An 18,299-nucleotide genomic window follows, 5' to 3' on the forward strand; every position below is an offset into this window, starting at 1 on the left:
AAATGCATTTTCCCTTTTTCTTTTCTTTCTTTGGGCTATACCCAGCAATGCTTAAGATTTACTCTTGGCTCTGTGTGCAGGGATCACTCCCGGAGGGGTTCTGGAGGAGGAAGGGCATATGTGGTATTAAGGATTACACCCAGATTGGCCATTGCAAGGGAAATGCCCAAACCGCCATACTATCTTTCCAACTCAGAGCAAGGCATTTTCCATGGCCAGAGGGAATTGGAAGTACTCCAGGGAGCATGAGAAAAGTCTTAACAAAGTTGTTTTAGGGTTTAAGGAATAACATGCATATCAGATGGCACAGTCACCCAGATTGTCCTGTTAATAGAAACTGGGGCCCAGGGCTGTGGTTGAGGTAGTCGAGGACATGCCTTGTATGTAAGAACCCTCAGTTTTATCATACTTATTCACACCTAACCCTTCTCCTCAGGCTGAGCCTGGCAGTCCAGAGTGATACCAGGCCCAGGCACCACACCAACTTAATATATATATCTGAGTGAATTTATATTGGGAATACAAATATACCTAGCCTTTAACAAACTGATTAGTCTGTTCATTCAAATATTTAGGCACTGATAAAAAAAGGTTTTTGGTGATTCTGTGGTAATAAAACACAAGACTCTGCTCCCTGGTAGCTCTTATTCCTGAGAAAATTTACATCTAAAACAGTCATGGAAACAAGGATCCAATCAAGGTGGACTCATATAAATCGGATTTACTCTTTACCTGATACAGCAAATAAAAAGAAAAACATAAATAACACAAAACAATGCTTTCCTAAATGCTGGGCATCAGCATCGAGGGATAGTGAACCTGCAGGATGGCAAACAAATAGGGGCCAGCATCAGTCACTTCACTGATGATGTGGGAAGTTTGTCAAGGTTGCAAGGGTAGAGCCAGGCAGAAGCACGAGCTCAGGAGGCTGTGCGAGGACTTGGGGAAACTTAGGCTGTTAAGATTTGTCAGACAAAAATGCCAAGGAACACGCTGTAGAGAACCCGACCTCCCAGGAAGCACACGGAAGCATGGCTAGGGAGAAGCTGCCTGAAATGACTAGGACAACCCAAGTATTCACGAGCAGGCTTGTTGCACTCAATCCCAATGGGAAACTCCTCACTGTCCCTGTACGGGAAACAGCTTCTCCTACAGGGAACATTCCTGCCTGGCATCTAAATAAAGCTTACACGGCATGAAAAAGGTAACCTGGCATGAAGACTTGTATTCAGAATTTATAAAGAACTCGCAAAACTAAGAAAACCAACCAGGTTTTTAAGAAGGAATGATCTACACTTCCCCTTTAGCAGAGATAGATATACGGATCATAAGTTAGTCCATAAGAAGATTTTCCACCTCATGAGCTTTAAAAAATGCTAGTGTAGGAGGAGAGGCAGTACAACGGGTAGGGTGTTAGTCTTCCGTGTGGCTGACCTGGATTCAATCCCCAGTATCCCAGATGGTCCCCCAAGCACTGCCAGGTGGGATTCCTGAGCATCAGCGGGTATGTCACCCCCACTTCCCCTGTCCAAACAAACAAAATGCTAGTATGCCCAGCTAAGCTCAGTCAGTGGGGCATGAGATTCTTTAAAAATGCTAAAGCCACAATGAAATACCATTCTACACTCATACACATGATAAACATTTGGGCCAGAACAACAAACAGCAGTCAGGGGTCTTGCCTTGCACATGGCCAACCCAGGTTTGACCCCCAGCCCCCCATATGGTCCTCCAACCCTGCCAGGAGTGATCTCTGAGCACTGTCAACTACGGTCCACCTGCCAAACCAAAAACTACCAAGAATAAACATTTAAAAAAGACAATTATACCAAGTGTTAATACAAAATTGGGCTGAGAAGGGGCTCAGAGGGCTGGAGCACATCCTTTCCAAGTACGGAGGGGGGTGAGTTCGAGTCCCAGCACCAAAGGGTCCCCTGGGCACTGCCAGATGTGGCCCCCAAATGAAAAGCAAACTGAAACTCTCATTTATGACTGATGGGTATGTAAAATCGCCTAAGGACTTTGGAAAATAGTTTCACAGTCTCTTTAGTTGTTAAACACTTACCAACCATATGGCTCAGTCATTCTCTTTCAAGATATTTACCCAAGAGAAACAAAAGCCTGAACCCACACAAAGGTTTGCACACAATGGTCATCAACACCTGAAAACAAACCAGATGTCCTTGAATAGATAGGTGAATGGATAAAGCTACTCAAGGAACAACTACTTATGAATGGAAAAAAAAGCCTCTGAAGGGCCAGAGTGATAGCAGGTAGGGCAGTTGCCTTGCAGGTAGTGATAGCAGGTAGGGCGGTCGCCTTGCATACAGCTGACCCAGGTTCGATTCCCGGCATCCTATATTGTTCCCCGAGCAGCACCAGGAGTAACCTGTGAGCATCACCAGGTATAACCCAAAAAGCAGAAAAAAAAAAAAGCCTCTGATACAGGCTCTACTTATGGATCTGAAATAGCTACAGAGCAAAATAAGCCTTCTTGAAGAGTTTATCATGTGAGACTCACTCTATTTACACTAAAAGGTAAAGGTAAAGGTAAAGGCCCTCCCGTTGATCATCGATTTGCTCGAGCGGGCCCAGTAACGTCTCCATTGGAGACTTTGTTGTTACTGTGTCTGGCATATCGAATACTCTCAGTAGCTTGCCGGGCTCTCTTTTCTATTTACACTAAATTCTAAAAAAGACAATTAATATTCAATGTCAGATGGCAGAGATATGCTTACCTGGGAATGGGGGGGAATACAGGGGGAGGGGAGGGGAGTGGGGCACAAGGACCCTTGGAGGTGATGGGGCAGGTGGGTAAGCACCATTGCCTGAGTGATACAAACATCAACACTCACCACCCACCTTGCACTCTTCAAATATGCGTAGTTTCTTGTCTGCCAGGTATCCCTCAGTAGAGCTGCCCCGTCTATCTACAGGTTCTACATTCTCTACTTTCCTCTTCATTCCACTTTAGAAAAATATGTGCTAAAACTTTGATAATCAGAAACCAGCAAGTACAGACATACCACTCATAAAAATTAAAAAAAACAAACAAACTCATAACTCATATTATAGACACTTTCCCCCAAAAGGTCAATATGAAAATAAAAAATTCTCATTCCAGAATTGAGAGCAAACCTGACACAACTCTCAATAATGAGCAATACCAGCTCCGCATCAGTCCTCCGGAGTCTCCGTATTGACTCTGTCCTGTGCACTGCTGTGGGTCCCAGCAGCGACTGCCCTGGACTCTGCAATCTGAACCACAGTCTCCAGCTGTTCTCCAAGCTCCTCTATCAGCGGCCGGGGCCCCCCAGGATGCCTGCAGGAGGTGAGTGGCCCTCCCTGACTGGCCTCGTTGTGCCCGGGGTTTCTGCGCGCCCCATCAGTGCGGAGGGATGGGAAGTTGCTCTCATCCACAGAGGGGCTCTTCTCCACTGCCTTGCTCTCCTTGAGCTCCTCTGGTTCTGAATCTGAGTCCTGGGACTCAGAGGCTGCAGTGCTGTCTGCTTCCTCCGAATCACTGGTCTCAGAAGTCGAGCTGGAAGTGTTCTGCCCAGAAATGGAATGAACTGCTTTCGATGCACTTTCTTCCTCCTGGACAAGAAGTGCTGCAGCTTCCAGTTCGTCCAGTTCCAATCCCAGCTGTGCCTTTGTCAGAGAGACTTCCTTTAAGGCTTCTGCAAGACCTGCCAACTTTTTGGACCTTCAAAAACATTAAGAAGAAATATTAGGATTATTCATTCGTTGGCTTGGGGATAAAAGTGTATGCAGCTAAAAAAACAACAGTCAAACCAAACAAGGATGAAGCCACTCTTCACACGACATACTGGAATAAATTCCAAAACAGACCAAAGATGCAAATGTACAAAGTGGAACTAGTTAAGTACTATGAGGAAACATGGTTCGTTTTTAAAAAAACAACTCTGCAATAAAGAAAAGTCTTCCTAACTACGACACAAAATCCAGGAGCCACATCAGAAAAGATTGGTAAATTCAACTTCTGTAGGAAAAAAAAAACCAAAAAAACACCAAAGAATATCAGCAGCATCAAAAGACAATTAGCAAACATGAAAAAATATTTCCAACTGACGTCACAGATCAAGTTCTTGAAATGAATACACAAACTACCAGAATAAGGAGCAAAAAACACGAGGCAGTTCTCAGAAGAGGAAGTACAAATGCCTCAAATATATGAAGACATGATCAGCTTCAGCTAAATAACAGAACTAGAAATTAAAGTCACCGGAAATATACATTTTCACTTATCAGGCTGGTAAAAGTCCAACACTGGGAAATATTGCCAGCAAGGTTGTGGGGGCAAGGTGTTTGCATCCATTGTTTCAGACATTATAGAGGCACAACCCTATGCAACGAGCGAGAACTGAATGCTTTGCAAAACTGCGAAGCACATTCTTCTGACCAGACCCACCACATCTGGACAGTAAACACTCATGCGACATGACACAAAATCATGGTTATTTACAACACTGTGTTGTTTTTGGTAAAAGCAACCAAAAAGTGAGGAGAACGAAGGGGGATCCGGAGAGAGAGAGAAGCAGGAGGAGAATCAGAGGAGAATGGAGAGGAGATTGGAATAAATTGCAACTGACACCGACCAGGCTGGCCCTCGCGCCTTCGCCTGCCTATCGCCATCGGCTTCCCTGGGGTGGGGTAAGCGGAGACCACCAAGCGGAGAACATGGGCGGAGCGCCTCTGCCCTTTAGTAAATACACAATTTTGCTTACTTATTTTTATTTTTTTAAAGTAGCACGCCTCAAGACAGGCTCTAATCCATCAAACTTTTACTCTTCACAGCTTCCAGTTTTGTGAAGTTTTATTGGAATACAACTGGGGAGCATAAAATGAGGCCCCCATGGCCCCCATAACCATGCCACTGGACTCCGCATCAGGCTGTTTTCACTTGGGGAGCCCCAGAGGGGGGTGGGTGAGAGCACCTCCCCATCCCCCGTCCTAAGGGACCCAGCCCCAGCAGCGTACCTCCCCTATCCAACTGCCGCCATGCTCCAGGCCACTTTCCACATGCTTGGGCTGAGCCTCACATATGAGTGAACATATTCCTGGACCACGCAGCCTGGACACATCATAAGTCACTCCCTATCCATTTTCCATAATTACCACACCATATCTGATGGGGCAACAAATCATAGAGGGGGATATACATATATATGTATATATATGTATATATGCCTCTCGGAGAGCCTGGCAAGCAACTGAGAGTACCCTGCCCACACGGCAGAGCCTGGCAAGCTACCCATGACGTATTCAGTATGCCAAAAACAGTACCAATAACAGGTCTCATTCCCCTGACCTGGAAAGAGCCTTCAATATGTTGGGAAAGATGAGTAAGGAGAGGCTGCTAAAATCTCAGGGCTGGGACAAATGGAGATGTTACTAGTGCCCACTCGAGTAAGTCGATGAACAATGGGATGACAGTGATACAATGATACAGTTGCTTTTGGGGTTTTTTTTGGGGGGGGGTGTCATACGCAGCAGTGCCTAGGACTTACTCGTTTTTCAGTGCTCAGGGATCTCCTGGCAATACTTGGTGGACTATATGCGGTGCTGGAGTTTGAACTCGGGTTGGTCATGTACAAGGCAATACTAGCTCTCCAGCCCTATGTTGTTTATAATGCTCACTCCCCAGACATCCATCAATATGGGATCAGTGAGCTAAGTTATGGAAAGGAATAGTCACTACATGCAGAAGAACCCAGACCGATTGTTAAATAATTTGAAAAGACAACCCATACGTATATGCTAAGAATACAGGCCAGGTGGGCTGGAGCAATAGCACAGCGGTAGGGCGTTTGCCTTGCATGCAGCCAACATGGCCGACCTGAGTTCGATTCCTCCGCCCCTCTCGGAGAGCCCAGCAAGCTACATCTCGCCCGCACGGCAGAGCCTGGCAAGCTACCTGTGATGTATTCAATTTGCCAAACACAGTAACAACAAAGTCTCTAATGGAGACGTTACTGGGCGTGCTCGAGCAAATCGACGAACAACGGGAGGAGAGTGGTGACAGGCCAGAGATGTGACTCAGCAGAACAGCATTAGCTCTGACTCTTGCCTTGCATGTGTGAGGCACCGGGTTTGTTCTCTGGCACCATCTACTTTGTTATGAATACTTGTTCATAAACTTGAGAGGATTAAAAAAAATGAACTTACGAAAAAGGTAGGGCTGGAGCGATAGCACAGCGGGTAGGGCGTTCGCCTTACAAGCGGCCAACATGGCCGACCCGAGTTCGATTCCTCCGCCCCTCTCGGAGAGCCCGGCAAGCTACCGAGAGTATTCGATATGCCAGACACAGTAACAACAAAGTCTCCAATGGAGACGTTACTGGGCCCGCTCGAGCAAATCGACGATCAACGGGAGGGCCTTTACCTTACCTTTACCTTTACGAAAAAGGTGCTGTGGGAACTGAAGTTCACTGTGTACTGTTTTATGTTTAAACCAATCTGGGCATGAAAACTTGTCAAAATTTTAAAAGTAACCTCAACAAGAGTAAAAAGCAATTATTAGAGAGCAGCATAGAATGCTTTTCACCAAAACCACAGATGTTTTCTTAAATTTATTATGCTACATCATACTGCATAAGCTTTTTCATTAATTTTTTTCCTTTTTTTTTGCTTTTTGGGTCACACCCGGTGATGCTCAGGGGACCATATGGGATGCTGGGAATTGAACCCGGGTCAGCCACATGCAAGGCAAATGCCCTACCCACTGTGCTATTGCTCCAGCCCCTACTAAGTTGGATGTGATTCCTTGTTTTGTTTTTGAAGGAACATAGAACATACTTTAGTTCTCTAAAAACAATGTCTGTCCAATCTCCAGTTTTGTGTCTCTTCAGATTTGCCTCTGGAGAATGGAGAGAAAGAAAAAACGGTAAAGAAGCAAGCAAATGCTCTTCCTTCCCTAATGCGAAGGTTAAATATAGAGTGTTGGGGCTGGAGCAATAGCAGAGCAGGCAGGGGATTTGCCTTGCATGCGGCCAACCCAGTTCAATTCCCAGCATCCTCTATGGTTCCCCAAGCAACTCCAGGAGTAATTCCTGAGTGCAGAGCCAGAGTTACCCCTGGGCACCGAGAGTTGTGACCAAAAAGAGCAAAAAAAAAAAAAAAAAGTAGCGTGTAAGTCAGAGTAAGGCACAGCTTGCCTTGCACATGGCCAACCCAGCTTCAATCACTGGCACCACATATAGTCTCTTGAGTAATCCCTGAGAAGAGCAAGAATAAGCCCTGAGGTGTAGGCCCTCAAAAAAAAAGAAAAAGAAAAAAGAAAAACCCCACAGAAACCAAAAAATCAACCCCCATCAAAAAACCCTTAGAGGCTCTGCAGCAACTGGATGAAAGAGTTCACAAAGCACTGGATCTGTGCAAACAGTCCACCCTGGGTTCTAGGAAAATGAGGCTTCATTCTGGCAGACCTGAGTGAGTGGCTGGCAGAGTGGGAGTCACTGAAGAGAGGTGGGGCTTTCCATTTAAGGGCCCACAGGGATCTGAGCCTCTCTCCTTTCCAAATATGTCGTATAGAAAGGACTCCAAACAGGAGGCTCCCCCAAGGTGGAAGCAGGTCCCACAAGCCTGGAGAGCGGCAAATGTGTCCAAGGGTGGATGGGAAGAACACAGTGGGAGAACTGGCAACAGTGCTGCTGAGCCACTGGCATTAGACTGAGAACTCCTTCCCTGGGTCTCCATGCTGGAATTCCAGAACTTGGGAAAGAAAAGGAGGCTAGAGGGGGGAAAAAGAGGGAAAATATGGTGGGATCAGCTCCAGAGGCTAACCTAAGGGCTAGAAATCTAGGTGAGCCGGGAGGAGTTAAGAGAGGCTCTGGAGCCAGAAACATCCTCGAGCTAGGGGGACTTGGAACACAGAATGGTTCCTGCCTCCCCACCCTCTCCCACTCCCCACCTACCCAGCCCCACAGAAAAGGGCGAGAAACGCCTTTAAAAAGGGATGGGGGCAGAGGCCTGAGAGAGTACAACCCGCAGAGCCTTGCATGTGGCCAACCTGGGTTTAATCCCCTGCACCCCGTTTGGTCCCCATATGGATCCTGGGAGTGTTTCCTGAGTACAGAGCCAGGAGTGAATTCTGAGCAAACCTGGGCATGGCACAAAAACAAAGCAACAAAAAGGTGCAGTTATAGAACAACCATCTTGTTCTACAGAAACTTCCAAGTTTTTTTTTGTTCGCTTGCCTCTTCTGTGCCATGCCCCGCACCACATGAAGCAGGCTACTCTAGGTTCGGTGCTCAGAAGAATAAACGTGGTGTTGGAGATGGAATCAGGGTTGGCTGTGTGCCACGCAAGTACCTTAACCTCTGTCCCAACGATCTTTCAAGTTTCAGAACGCTTAAGTTTACAGAAGTATTATGAACTTCTTCCCCTAAAAAATGTTAGGAAAAAAGTGATTTAAAATTTCAAAATATTGGGGCTGGACCAATAGCACAGCAGGTAGGGCGTTTGCCTTGCACGTGGCTGACCTGGGTTCGATTCCCAACATCCCATATGGTCCCCTGAGCACCGTCAGGAGTAATTCCTGAGTGCAGAGCCAGGAATAACCCATGTGCATTGCCGGGTGTGACCCAAAAAGTAAAAAAAAAAAAATCAAAATATTATTGATGCAAAATGTGACCCAACAATCTAAGGACTAAAAGTTGGATTTATTTCCATTCAATCATTTTACACATGTAATTCAGCAACTACTATTCGCAGAAGAAAAAAAGGGGAATTATTCTTTTGGAGAAAATAATTAAAGCGTGAAAGGGCAATCAAAGGGTAGCTGTTTTGTTCTTTCAACGACTGGTACAATTAGAATTTCTTCCAAGTCTGTCACTCTAGTAAGTTTTAGAATTTAATTCTCCAATGGCCTTTTCACTTCAGAAAGTACCTCATTTAAAACCGTTAGTGGTTTCTCACTGTCACATTCCTAAGAGACCAGGCGCTTGACAAGGGGCTGAAGTGATAGCACACAGGTTAAAGTACTTGCCTTGCATGCAGCCTGGCCTGGCTGGATCTCCGCACTGCACACGGTCCTCTGAGCCTCATCAGCCCTGGTCCCTGAGCACTGAGCCAGGGGAAAGCCCTAAGCACTGCCTGCTGTGGAATCCCTCCCCCACCAAAATAAAAGTATGGCAAGTGACACTGTTAGTTAACAAGGTATGCTCTGAAATACTCAACAAATACATGAGATGAGTTGCTAGTTGTAGTTATAATATCTAAGTGAAGAATAGCTACCTGTATTTATTACAGAGCAAAGAGATTCAGCATTTAATAAACAATGATTAGATCATAGCAGTGTTCAGAGTAATAAAATGACAAGGAAAACAGGTTTTTCTTTATAAGTTTTTGGAAATGTTATTCTACAATAAAGCTTAAAAAATAAATAAACGACTCCCACTTTAAACATGTGGACTATCATATTTAGATATTTAAAAAATACTTTTTGACAGATCACAATAGCTATAAACACCAGGAAAGAGTAACAGTAATAGCTGAAAGTATATGCATTTACTCTGGCTAATATAAGATTTCCTCAATTATTTTCCATTTGCTGATCGAATTTGGGGAGGGAAAGTTCTGGCCTTATGAAAGGCCAAAACAAAGTGCAAGAGAAGCCCTGGCACAGAGTGGGGAGCTGGCTCTAAACAGAAGCCATGCTTCCTGTTCATGCTGGAGAGTTTTGTCTCCCACGATCAATCAACTTTTCACCACTTCCTGCAAGACCAGGCATACTTTAAATCTCGTAGTAACTGACGAGACTGCCTTTCCTCTGCCAAGACCTGCTAACCTGCTGGGCACAACACACTGACAACGGAGCCAGAAACTGGAGATGCAGGACACAACCCTGATGAGGCAATTCAAGAAATCTGAGTGGACTGTAGACTACCCTGACTCTTGCTTTCTTTCTGGTAGCTGTGGCTATAACTTCCGTATCAGGAGTTGGACACCAGGATGCGGTATGGAGTGCCAGGGGCTGCACTGGCACTGTAGTTGTGGTGCTCACTCATTTGGTTCTGGTGCTGGTGCTGATCCCTGCCAGCAGTGAGGTCAGATAATGTCAGGCATCAAATGGCCCCACACATGCAAGGCCAGTGCTCAACCACTAAGCCATACCCACTACCTTGGTCTTTTTTTTTTTTTTATTAAATCACCATGAGATTCACAGTTACAAAAGACACACATACAGATACACACTTTATTTAGAAAAACTTAGAGTGCATCAATTTTCTTCTTTTAAAGGGAACTGATGATGACATAATTGTTATTCTTCCTTACTGAAGTATCCGTCGCAAAATCCTGCCTCGAACACACTGATGTGGATTGATCTAATAGGTAATTAATGCATTAGCTATAAGTACAAGTAGCTAACGAAACTTTTCTCAGAATGTTGCCAGGAAAAATCAATACTAGTTGATGTACAGATGAACAGAGAATAGTCTGCCATTATTCTTTAATAATGAGAACCATTTCCAGCTCAGTCATTAACAATTGATCTTTCTGAACAAGAAGCTATTAACTTAATACAGATAAAAAAAAACCCTGCAAGATAAGAGTTATTTAAGGCGTATCAAGTAGGGCCAGTGAAATAAATTTACGCAACTCATTTAAGTACAGCTCCTATATTATTTCCTCCTGAAATCTTTGATTTTTTGCTCAGTTTAAAATTTATTTACACTGTATAATACTAACGTTCAACAAGAGGCCAAACAACAATCTAAGGAGGATGGGTAGGTGGGAAAGATAATAAGGAGAAATGATATGCTAGAACGGGAACTAAAAGTATATATAGATACATATATATATATTGGGGGGGGGAACTAAAAGAGTATTTTATATTTGATTACATCACCTCTCTCTCTTCTGTCTCTCTCTCCCCCTCCCTCCTTCCGTCTCTCCCTCCCCCTCTCTCAGGTTGGACTTGGTCCATACCTGGCAGTTCTCAGAGCTTACTCCTTGCTCTGCACTCAGCAATCACTTCTGGTGGTGCTTAGAGACCATATGCAGTGCTGGGGTCAAATGTGGAATGGCCAAATGAAAGGCAAGTGCTTTATGCATTGTACCATCTTTCTGACCCTGTTACCACCATGTTTAAACTCAAATGAGGACTATCTGTACTAGAGAGATGCTCAGGAACTAGCAATTTCAATCCTTCCACTTGACAGGTATAGTTGATACAGCTACAGCTATGGCTACCAGAAAGAAAGAAGTGCAGGTCAGGGTAGTCCACAGTCTACTCTGGCGGGATTTGGCGACAGGCTCTTCAGTAAGGAAGAATTACAATTATGTCATCATCATCAGTTCCCTTTAAAATAAAGAAAATTGATGCACTCACAGTTAAGACACAGCTTCTAAATCTCAGGGATTTTAGAACAGAATTCCAGAATTCCAAATCCAAGGGGCAATTCTCTTTCAATTGCCTGGGAGAGAGGGAGGAAGGCGGGGCAGCTTAAGACTTCAATGCAACAATTCTTGAGAAGACAAGCCTGCCTGTGATGTGCTGAGAATGGGAAAGATACAATGTGAAAGGAAGTAAGGACAGAAAACAACATAAGTCTATATTATCTTTCCAAAAGTCGATGGCAGAAGAAAGTTCTTCTCCGCTTGAAATGGCATATAAAGTAAAGGTAAAGGTAAAGGCCCTCCCGTTGTTCGTCGATTTTCTCAAGCGGGCCCAGTAACGTTTCCATTGGAGACTTTGTTGTTACTGTGTCTGGCATATCGAATACGTCGCGGGGAGCTTGCCAGGCTCTGCCGTGCGGGCGAGATACTCTCAGTAGCTTGCCGGGCTCTCCGAGAGGGGCGGAGGAATTGAACTTGGGTCGGCCATACTGGCTGCGTGCAAGGCAAATGCCCTACAGTTGTGCTATCGCTCCAGCCCGGCATATAAAGTATATCAAGAAAATTTTATTTTGTTTTGGGGCCACAACTGGTGGTGCTCCTGGCTCTTTGCTCAAGGAAAACTCCTGATGGGGTTCAGGAGATCTTTATGTGGGGCTGAGGGTCAAACCCAGGTCAGCTGCATGGAAGGCAAGTGCCTTACCGACTGTACTATCTCTCCAGCCACAAGATAACTGTGAAGATCACAAAATGATAATGTCTTCTTATAAAAATGTAACCAATTTGTACCACCTAACAGTGTTTCAGCCATCAGAGCCACAAATGACAGTGGTCCCCGCCTACAGCCTGAGTGTTGAGGCCACCCAGTCCTGAGCTGTTATCACACTAGCAGGCTCCTACTGCCATGAAAATGGACTGAGGGCACTAGCAAAAATTTACGAAAATCTCAGAATATGTCCCCATCAAAAGTTTCTCTAGAATTACAGCCCACAATTGCATCAATAAATGTTCTCAAACAGACTAGTCCAACAATTCTACAATTAAGCCATTTGCTTGAAGTTTCCTGGGCTTTAGTCCTAAGTAGAGAACAAACAAATGTCCATTGCTTAGCTCTGACACAGTGAACTACAGATACCATAAATAGGGTAATTTTACCTTGAAACACTTCTGAACAGCAGTCAATCATTATGACTAAGCACTGAAAAGAGATTCCACTTCTTGGATGCCATGTGAAGAGACAATGAGTGCTAGATCTGAGCACTGCGGCTGTGGCAGGCTCAATGCTGGTCCCTTCAGGAATTATTAACTCATCAACTCTCACAGCAAAGGGACAGGAATGAGAATCAGACAACTGATAAGATGGGGCAACAAAGATATCAGACGCTCACAACACTAGAGGCAGAGCTAAAGGCTCAAGCAGAACTGTCTCCCTGTTCATGTACTTATATACTTGTAAACTCAGTGTCTCCTGACTCACAACTACATAGTCACTTTCCTCCCTTGTCTGTTATTGTGCTAGAAATGACTGGGGATCACACATCCTTGATTCCAGTGTGCCACAGATCAGATACTTTATGGGAGCACTGACATCAAACTCAAAGCCTCACTGGCATCCAGCTTGCAAGCCGGGCACTTTTCTGCTGAGTGATCCCTGAAATCCTATCACTGGTTTTGTTTTGTTTTGTTGGCCACATTCAGCCATGCTCAGGGGTTACTCCTGGCTCTGTGCTCAGGAATTACTCCTGGCAGTGCTCGGGAGACCATCTGGGAGGATGGAACTTGAACTCAGGTCAGCTGTGTGCAACGCAAATGCACTATCACTCTAGGCCCCCGTCATATTTATTTTTTAACCTTCAAAGCCTGCTTAATGCCTTGTTTATATTCATATCAAAACCTCTTATGCTGCACAGTAGGGAAGAACACGGCAAAGCGACGGAGTCAATAGTGACTTGGTCCCTCAGAAGTCTTAGGACGCCTGAAAGTAACATACACTATCTGTTAAGCAGGCACCCAAACCTTAGTGTACATGCACATACATGAACACACATACACCATTTAAGCACACATGTAGCCACATCATATATTAACATATGCAAAACACACTTTAAAAACAAAAGGAACAAATGTAAAAAAGATTTTTTTTTTTAAATTTGCAAAGGGGCTGTGGTCATAGTACAGGGACTAGATGTGTGACTTGCATGCATGGAATCTCAGTTCGATTCTCGGAACCACAGGCCCCCCCACCAGAATTGCCAGGTATAGCCCTGGTATCCTCGGAGCACACTAGGGAGGCCCTGGTGGACCACAGCACCACAGGGCATGAACAGTGCTCTGTCTTTGGGCCCCAGCAACCACAAGAGATTAAACTGCCTGGTTAACCGAGAGTCACCACAAATAACTCCCAGGCCTCTTCAGCACAATTTGGGAAGGTCCTTCCTTCAAAAACAAGGCATCTGGCAAGCCTGTGGAGAGCATCCTCTACCAGTGAATACAGACGTGACCAAACCCAGAGACATTCTCACTGCTCTCCTCACAGCCAGTGGAACTGAAGTGGAAGCAGGAAGGTATAATAAACATTCATGAAAAGCATTTTTCTTTTCTTTTACTTTCATAGGGCCGCATCCAGCAGTGCTTGAGGGGGTTCTCCCAGCACAGTGCTGCCAAAGCTGCTGGGGTGGGGTGAGGAAGGGATGGAACCGTGGCTCCCTAGCACAAAGCCTGCATTTCAGTCCCCTGAACTATCTACAGTGTTTGAAAGAAATGCAAACTCTCCCATTCTTGGAACTGTTCTTCATTATGTCAAACCAAACCAAAGTAGCAGAGAGTGAAGTGTGGGTCTGGCAAATCTGCTGCATTCTGCAACTATAGCAACCCCACCACCACCCAACCCCCAGCAGAACTGCTTTTGCTGGAATGTGCTGGAATGTACAACCCCCGAAGCTGGTGTTTGGAGTGGACTTAGAAACCTACTCCAGGAAACACTTGGAATTGTGTGACTCAGAAGGTTTTTTCCATCCTGATTGGCTGTTTGAAAACTCAAATCTCTGACTCCCTAGCATAGTGGCATTAACCTTCTTGCATCCCTTCTTTTTAATTTTGTTTTGCCAATTTTTTTCTTCTTTACCCACACCTTTAATTATGCCATCTTATTTCACACACACACACACACACTCACACACACACACTCACACACACACAAACACACACACTCACACACACACAAACACACACTCACACACACACACAGGTGCTTTAAATAATTTCTAGCACAGGGCAGGAAATAAGAAATTTGTATGTGAAACCAAATAGCTGGTTAAGAAATAATAATAGCGGGGGTATGGTGCCACCAGCAGATCAATCCGTACCTGTGAGGCGAGTGCATCAGGAGCCTGATGGTGCTGTCAGACTTTCAGATACCCCAAAATTGCTGCTGTGACTTTGGCCAGACCCCAAAACCCTGGGGCAAAGTTTACCAAGAAAGTAAACGACCAAAAGTTAGGTATGTGGGAGACACACCCACAAACCACCTCCGACTCAGCTATATAATTGGAGGCATGGCCTCCCTGGTTCCTGATCAAACTCCTTGATCTGGCCATGATCCCAGAGACTCAGAAACGAATCTCAGAACCCAATGGCTTTTGGCAGAAATTCATCCTGTTCCTGCAGTAGATTACTGGAGCTGGGTGACTCCAGGTGGGAATAGGTTTCACGCCTTGGCCTGTTTCCCCTGGTGGCCCGGTGACCGCCATCTTCCAGAGGCCACTGGACACTCAGGTTTGGGCCTACAGTGATGAGACATGAGGGGCCTCACAAGATGGGGGTGGAGTCGGCCCTTTCCTCCCCACTCCAACAAAACCCTCGAGTTGCCACCCACGAACAGCCTCTCTGGCTCTGATCAAGCTGCTTAACGGCCATGATCCCTGAGAATCAGAAACAAATCTCGAAACCTAGCAGCTTTTGTCAGAAATGTGACTGGATCCTGCAGTAGGTTACTGTCACCGGGCCACCCCGGGGGGGGGGGGGGTGGGGGAAGGGAGGGGAAGGGTGCTGTTCCTTCACCTGTTCCCCCCGCCCCCCGGTGGCTCGGTAGCCACCACCCTCCAGAGGCCATTGGGCAGTTAGGTTTGAACCCTCAGTGATGAAACATGTGGGGGCCTCATGGGATGGGGGTGGAGCCGGCCTGTCCCAACAACCCCCCAAGTCAATGCCCATGAACGTCCTTTCCTGCTCCTGATGAAGCTGCTTAATGGCTATGATCCCAGAAAGTCGGGAACAAATCTCAAAACCCAGCAGGTTTTGGCAGAAATTCCTCCAGATTTAAGTGTTAAAATTTCGGAATTTCAAAATTGCGCGGCCACTACTGCAGCCACGTGACATCATATGTTATTCATAACCAGCAACAGAAAACAAATTGTCTACTGTTGCCATTTCAGCAGATCTGAGTGCTGGGGTAAAATCCCAAATAATAATGGTGGGTCTGGTGTCAAAATATTGAGTGTAATCAAAGTAGAGAGAGAGCAATGCGGAAATCATCTGCCCCACAGGTAGGGGGAGGGTGTGGGATAGGGGTATACTGGGGTTTTTGGTGGTGGAGAATGGGCACTGTTGAAGGTACGGGGGTTTCATTGTATGACCGAGACTTAAACCTGAAAGTTTTGTAACTGCTCTCACAGTGATTCAATAAATAAAATTATAAAAAAAAAGTAAGGTGGAGTTCATGCCCAATTCAATCACCTAATCATGGCCGAATAAGTAGCAGTACTCCTACATAAAAAAAAAAGAATAGCAAAAATACATTGTGTAGGGTAAACAATATAAAAATGAGAAAATAGGGACTTAGAGCCCAAGTCAAATCTCCTTCCATCTATTTTCTCTCTAAGATCATTCTAGGTGTAGCAATTGGACCTGAATGATTCTGACAGTTTTAATATAATTTCTAGTTATTTCTATAATTATTTCTATTATTCATCCACGTGAAAAAAAAAAGACAGTGCTGTTGACTGATCAAGTATTTTGAATTATCAACTGTTCAGATGAAATGGCTATTTGATTCAAATGAAGTGTAGTGCTGCAGAGACAGTATACTGGTAAAGCACTGGCCTTGCATATGGCCAATCCCAGTCAGATCTCCCAGCACCCAGTATGGTCCCCTGAGCGCCACCAGGAGTGACCTGAGCAGAGAGACATAAAGCCACGAGTACAGCTGGTTATGGCCCCAAAATCAAAATAATAAACTGATTAGCCAAGCAGAGTCAGTCAATAAGAGGAAGTAGGCAATACAAAAGTGTGGGCCGGAACTGCACCACTCACAAAGATCTAACCCAGAACAAGTTGGTGTGACCTCAGTGGAAACATGCTCTCTGCAGATGGTACCAAATTAAGGTCAGAGTGGATTAGCCCCAAAATATGATGGCTAGAGAGAGAGGTGTCTTCAAAAGAACACCACGTACAGACACAGGGGCACAAAGATAGAAACGGTCACCTAACGATAATGAGACTGGGAGAGATGTGTCACAAGTCAAGGAATATAAAGGATTTCTGGCAACTGCTCAGGAATCTAGAAAAGAGATGGAACAGATTCTCCCTCAAGGCTCTAGGAGAAACCAAAGCTGCTAACATCCTGATTTTGTATTTCTCCTTCCAGAACCATGAGAATCTACACTTCTGCTGTCCACAACCTCCAATGTGTGGTCATTTGTCATTTGCTCAGGTGGTGCTGACAAATTAATACAGCAAGCCACAGAGGAGTCAAGATCTTAAGAGCTTTAAAATTTGAGGGACTGGAGCAATTGCACAGCGGGTAGGGCATTTGCCTTGCACGTGGCCAACCGGGTTCGATTCCCAGCATCCCACATGGTCCCCTGAGCACTGGCAGGGGTAATTCCCAAGTGTAGAGCCAGAAGTAACCCCTGTGCATTGCCCCCCCCAAAAAAAAATCGAGGCTGGGATACATCTCAAAGTGCTGGAGTGCATGCTTTGCTGCAGGAGTCCAGGCTTGATTTCTGGCACCCCATGTCCCTAGCACTGACAGTGGTGCTCCTCACCACCCCAAGCCCACCCAGCATCAAAGTGGGAACAGCACCTGAACACTGCCAGATGAGACTTCAGAACCCAAACTCCCCGCCCTGCCAAATCTGAGCTGGAGGCTAGGATACAACTCAGAGCCGAAAAGCATGCTCCTCTGCATACAGGAGGCTCAGATCCAAAAGCCAGAGAAGAGGTCGGAGATAGCACCCTGGGAGAAAGAACTCACCTCTACACATAATCTTTTGCTAACCCTGGTCTGATCCCAGGCACCACATATGGTCCCGAATACTGCCATCGGCCACTCCTGAGCACAGAGCCAGAAAGAAGTTCAAGTGGTCCTTGAACACCACTGTGTATCGGGTTCAAATCTCCCTTAGTCAGTCCACCCCTTGTGAACTGATTTGACTCATCCTGAAGGCGGAGTGGTTTTTATTTATTTTTTTAATTCTGAAGTCATACTTTGCAATGCTCGGGTATCACCTGACAAGGCGCAGGAGGCCATATGGGATGCTAGAGATCAAACCCAGACCAGTTGCATGCACACATTTGTCTTACCTGCTAGATTATCACTCCAGCCCCCCTCTAACTTCCTACACTCAGACTTACTGAGGAAGTTTGGTGTTCGAGGACAGTTTTCAGACCTGACAAAGTGGCAGTTCTTTTTTTTTTAACTTTTCAAATATGTCCTATTTTTGACTCCACTTTCCCATCTTGAAAGACAGTGACTGCTTCCAAAATTCTTGGCATACTCAGAAGAAAGACTGGGGCAAGTGATTTAATGTGCTAATTTCCTTTTTTTGTGCTCGTTGTAAATGCTAACATGTTCCTTGGTTACAAAACAGAAAAGTGTGTGAGCTATACTGCTTTCACAATACTGAGATAGAAAAACACTCAAGTGATGGTCTGTTTAC

At 45.3% G+C, this 18,299-nt stretch overlaps 1 protein-coding gene across 1 annotated transcript in view; it reads right to left on the reverse strand.

The window, feature by feature from the left end:
* Nucleotides 1-3,177: 3,177 nt before the first annotated feature.
* The window catches only part of SHQ1 (SHQ1, H/ACA ribonucleoprotein assembly factor), a 133,311-nt gene continuing 118,189 nt past the window's right edge, over nucleotides 3,178-18,299 (reverse strand). The window contains exon 11 of the mRNA XM_056137152.1: nucleotides 3,178-3,706. Coding sequence (XP_055993127.1) covers nucleotides 3,178-3,706 — 529 coding nt within the window. The remainder of the gene's footprint in view (nucleotides 3,707-18,299) is intronic.

Source organism: Sorex fumeus, unplaced genomic scaffold (genome assembly GCF_029834395.1).
Source record: "Sorex fumeus unplaced genomic scaffold, SorFum_2.1 ptg000122l, whole genome shotgun sequence".
Classification (NCBI taxonomy): Eukaryota; Metazoa; Chordata; class Mammalia; order Eulipotyphla; family Soricidae; genus Sorex; species Sorex fumeus.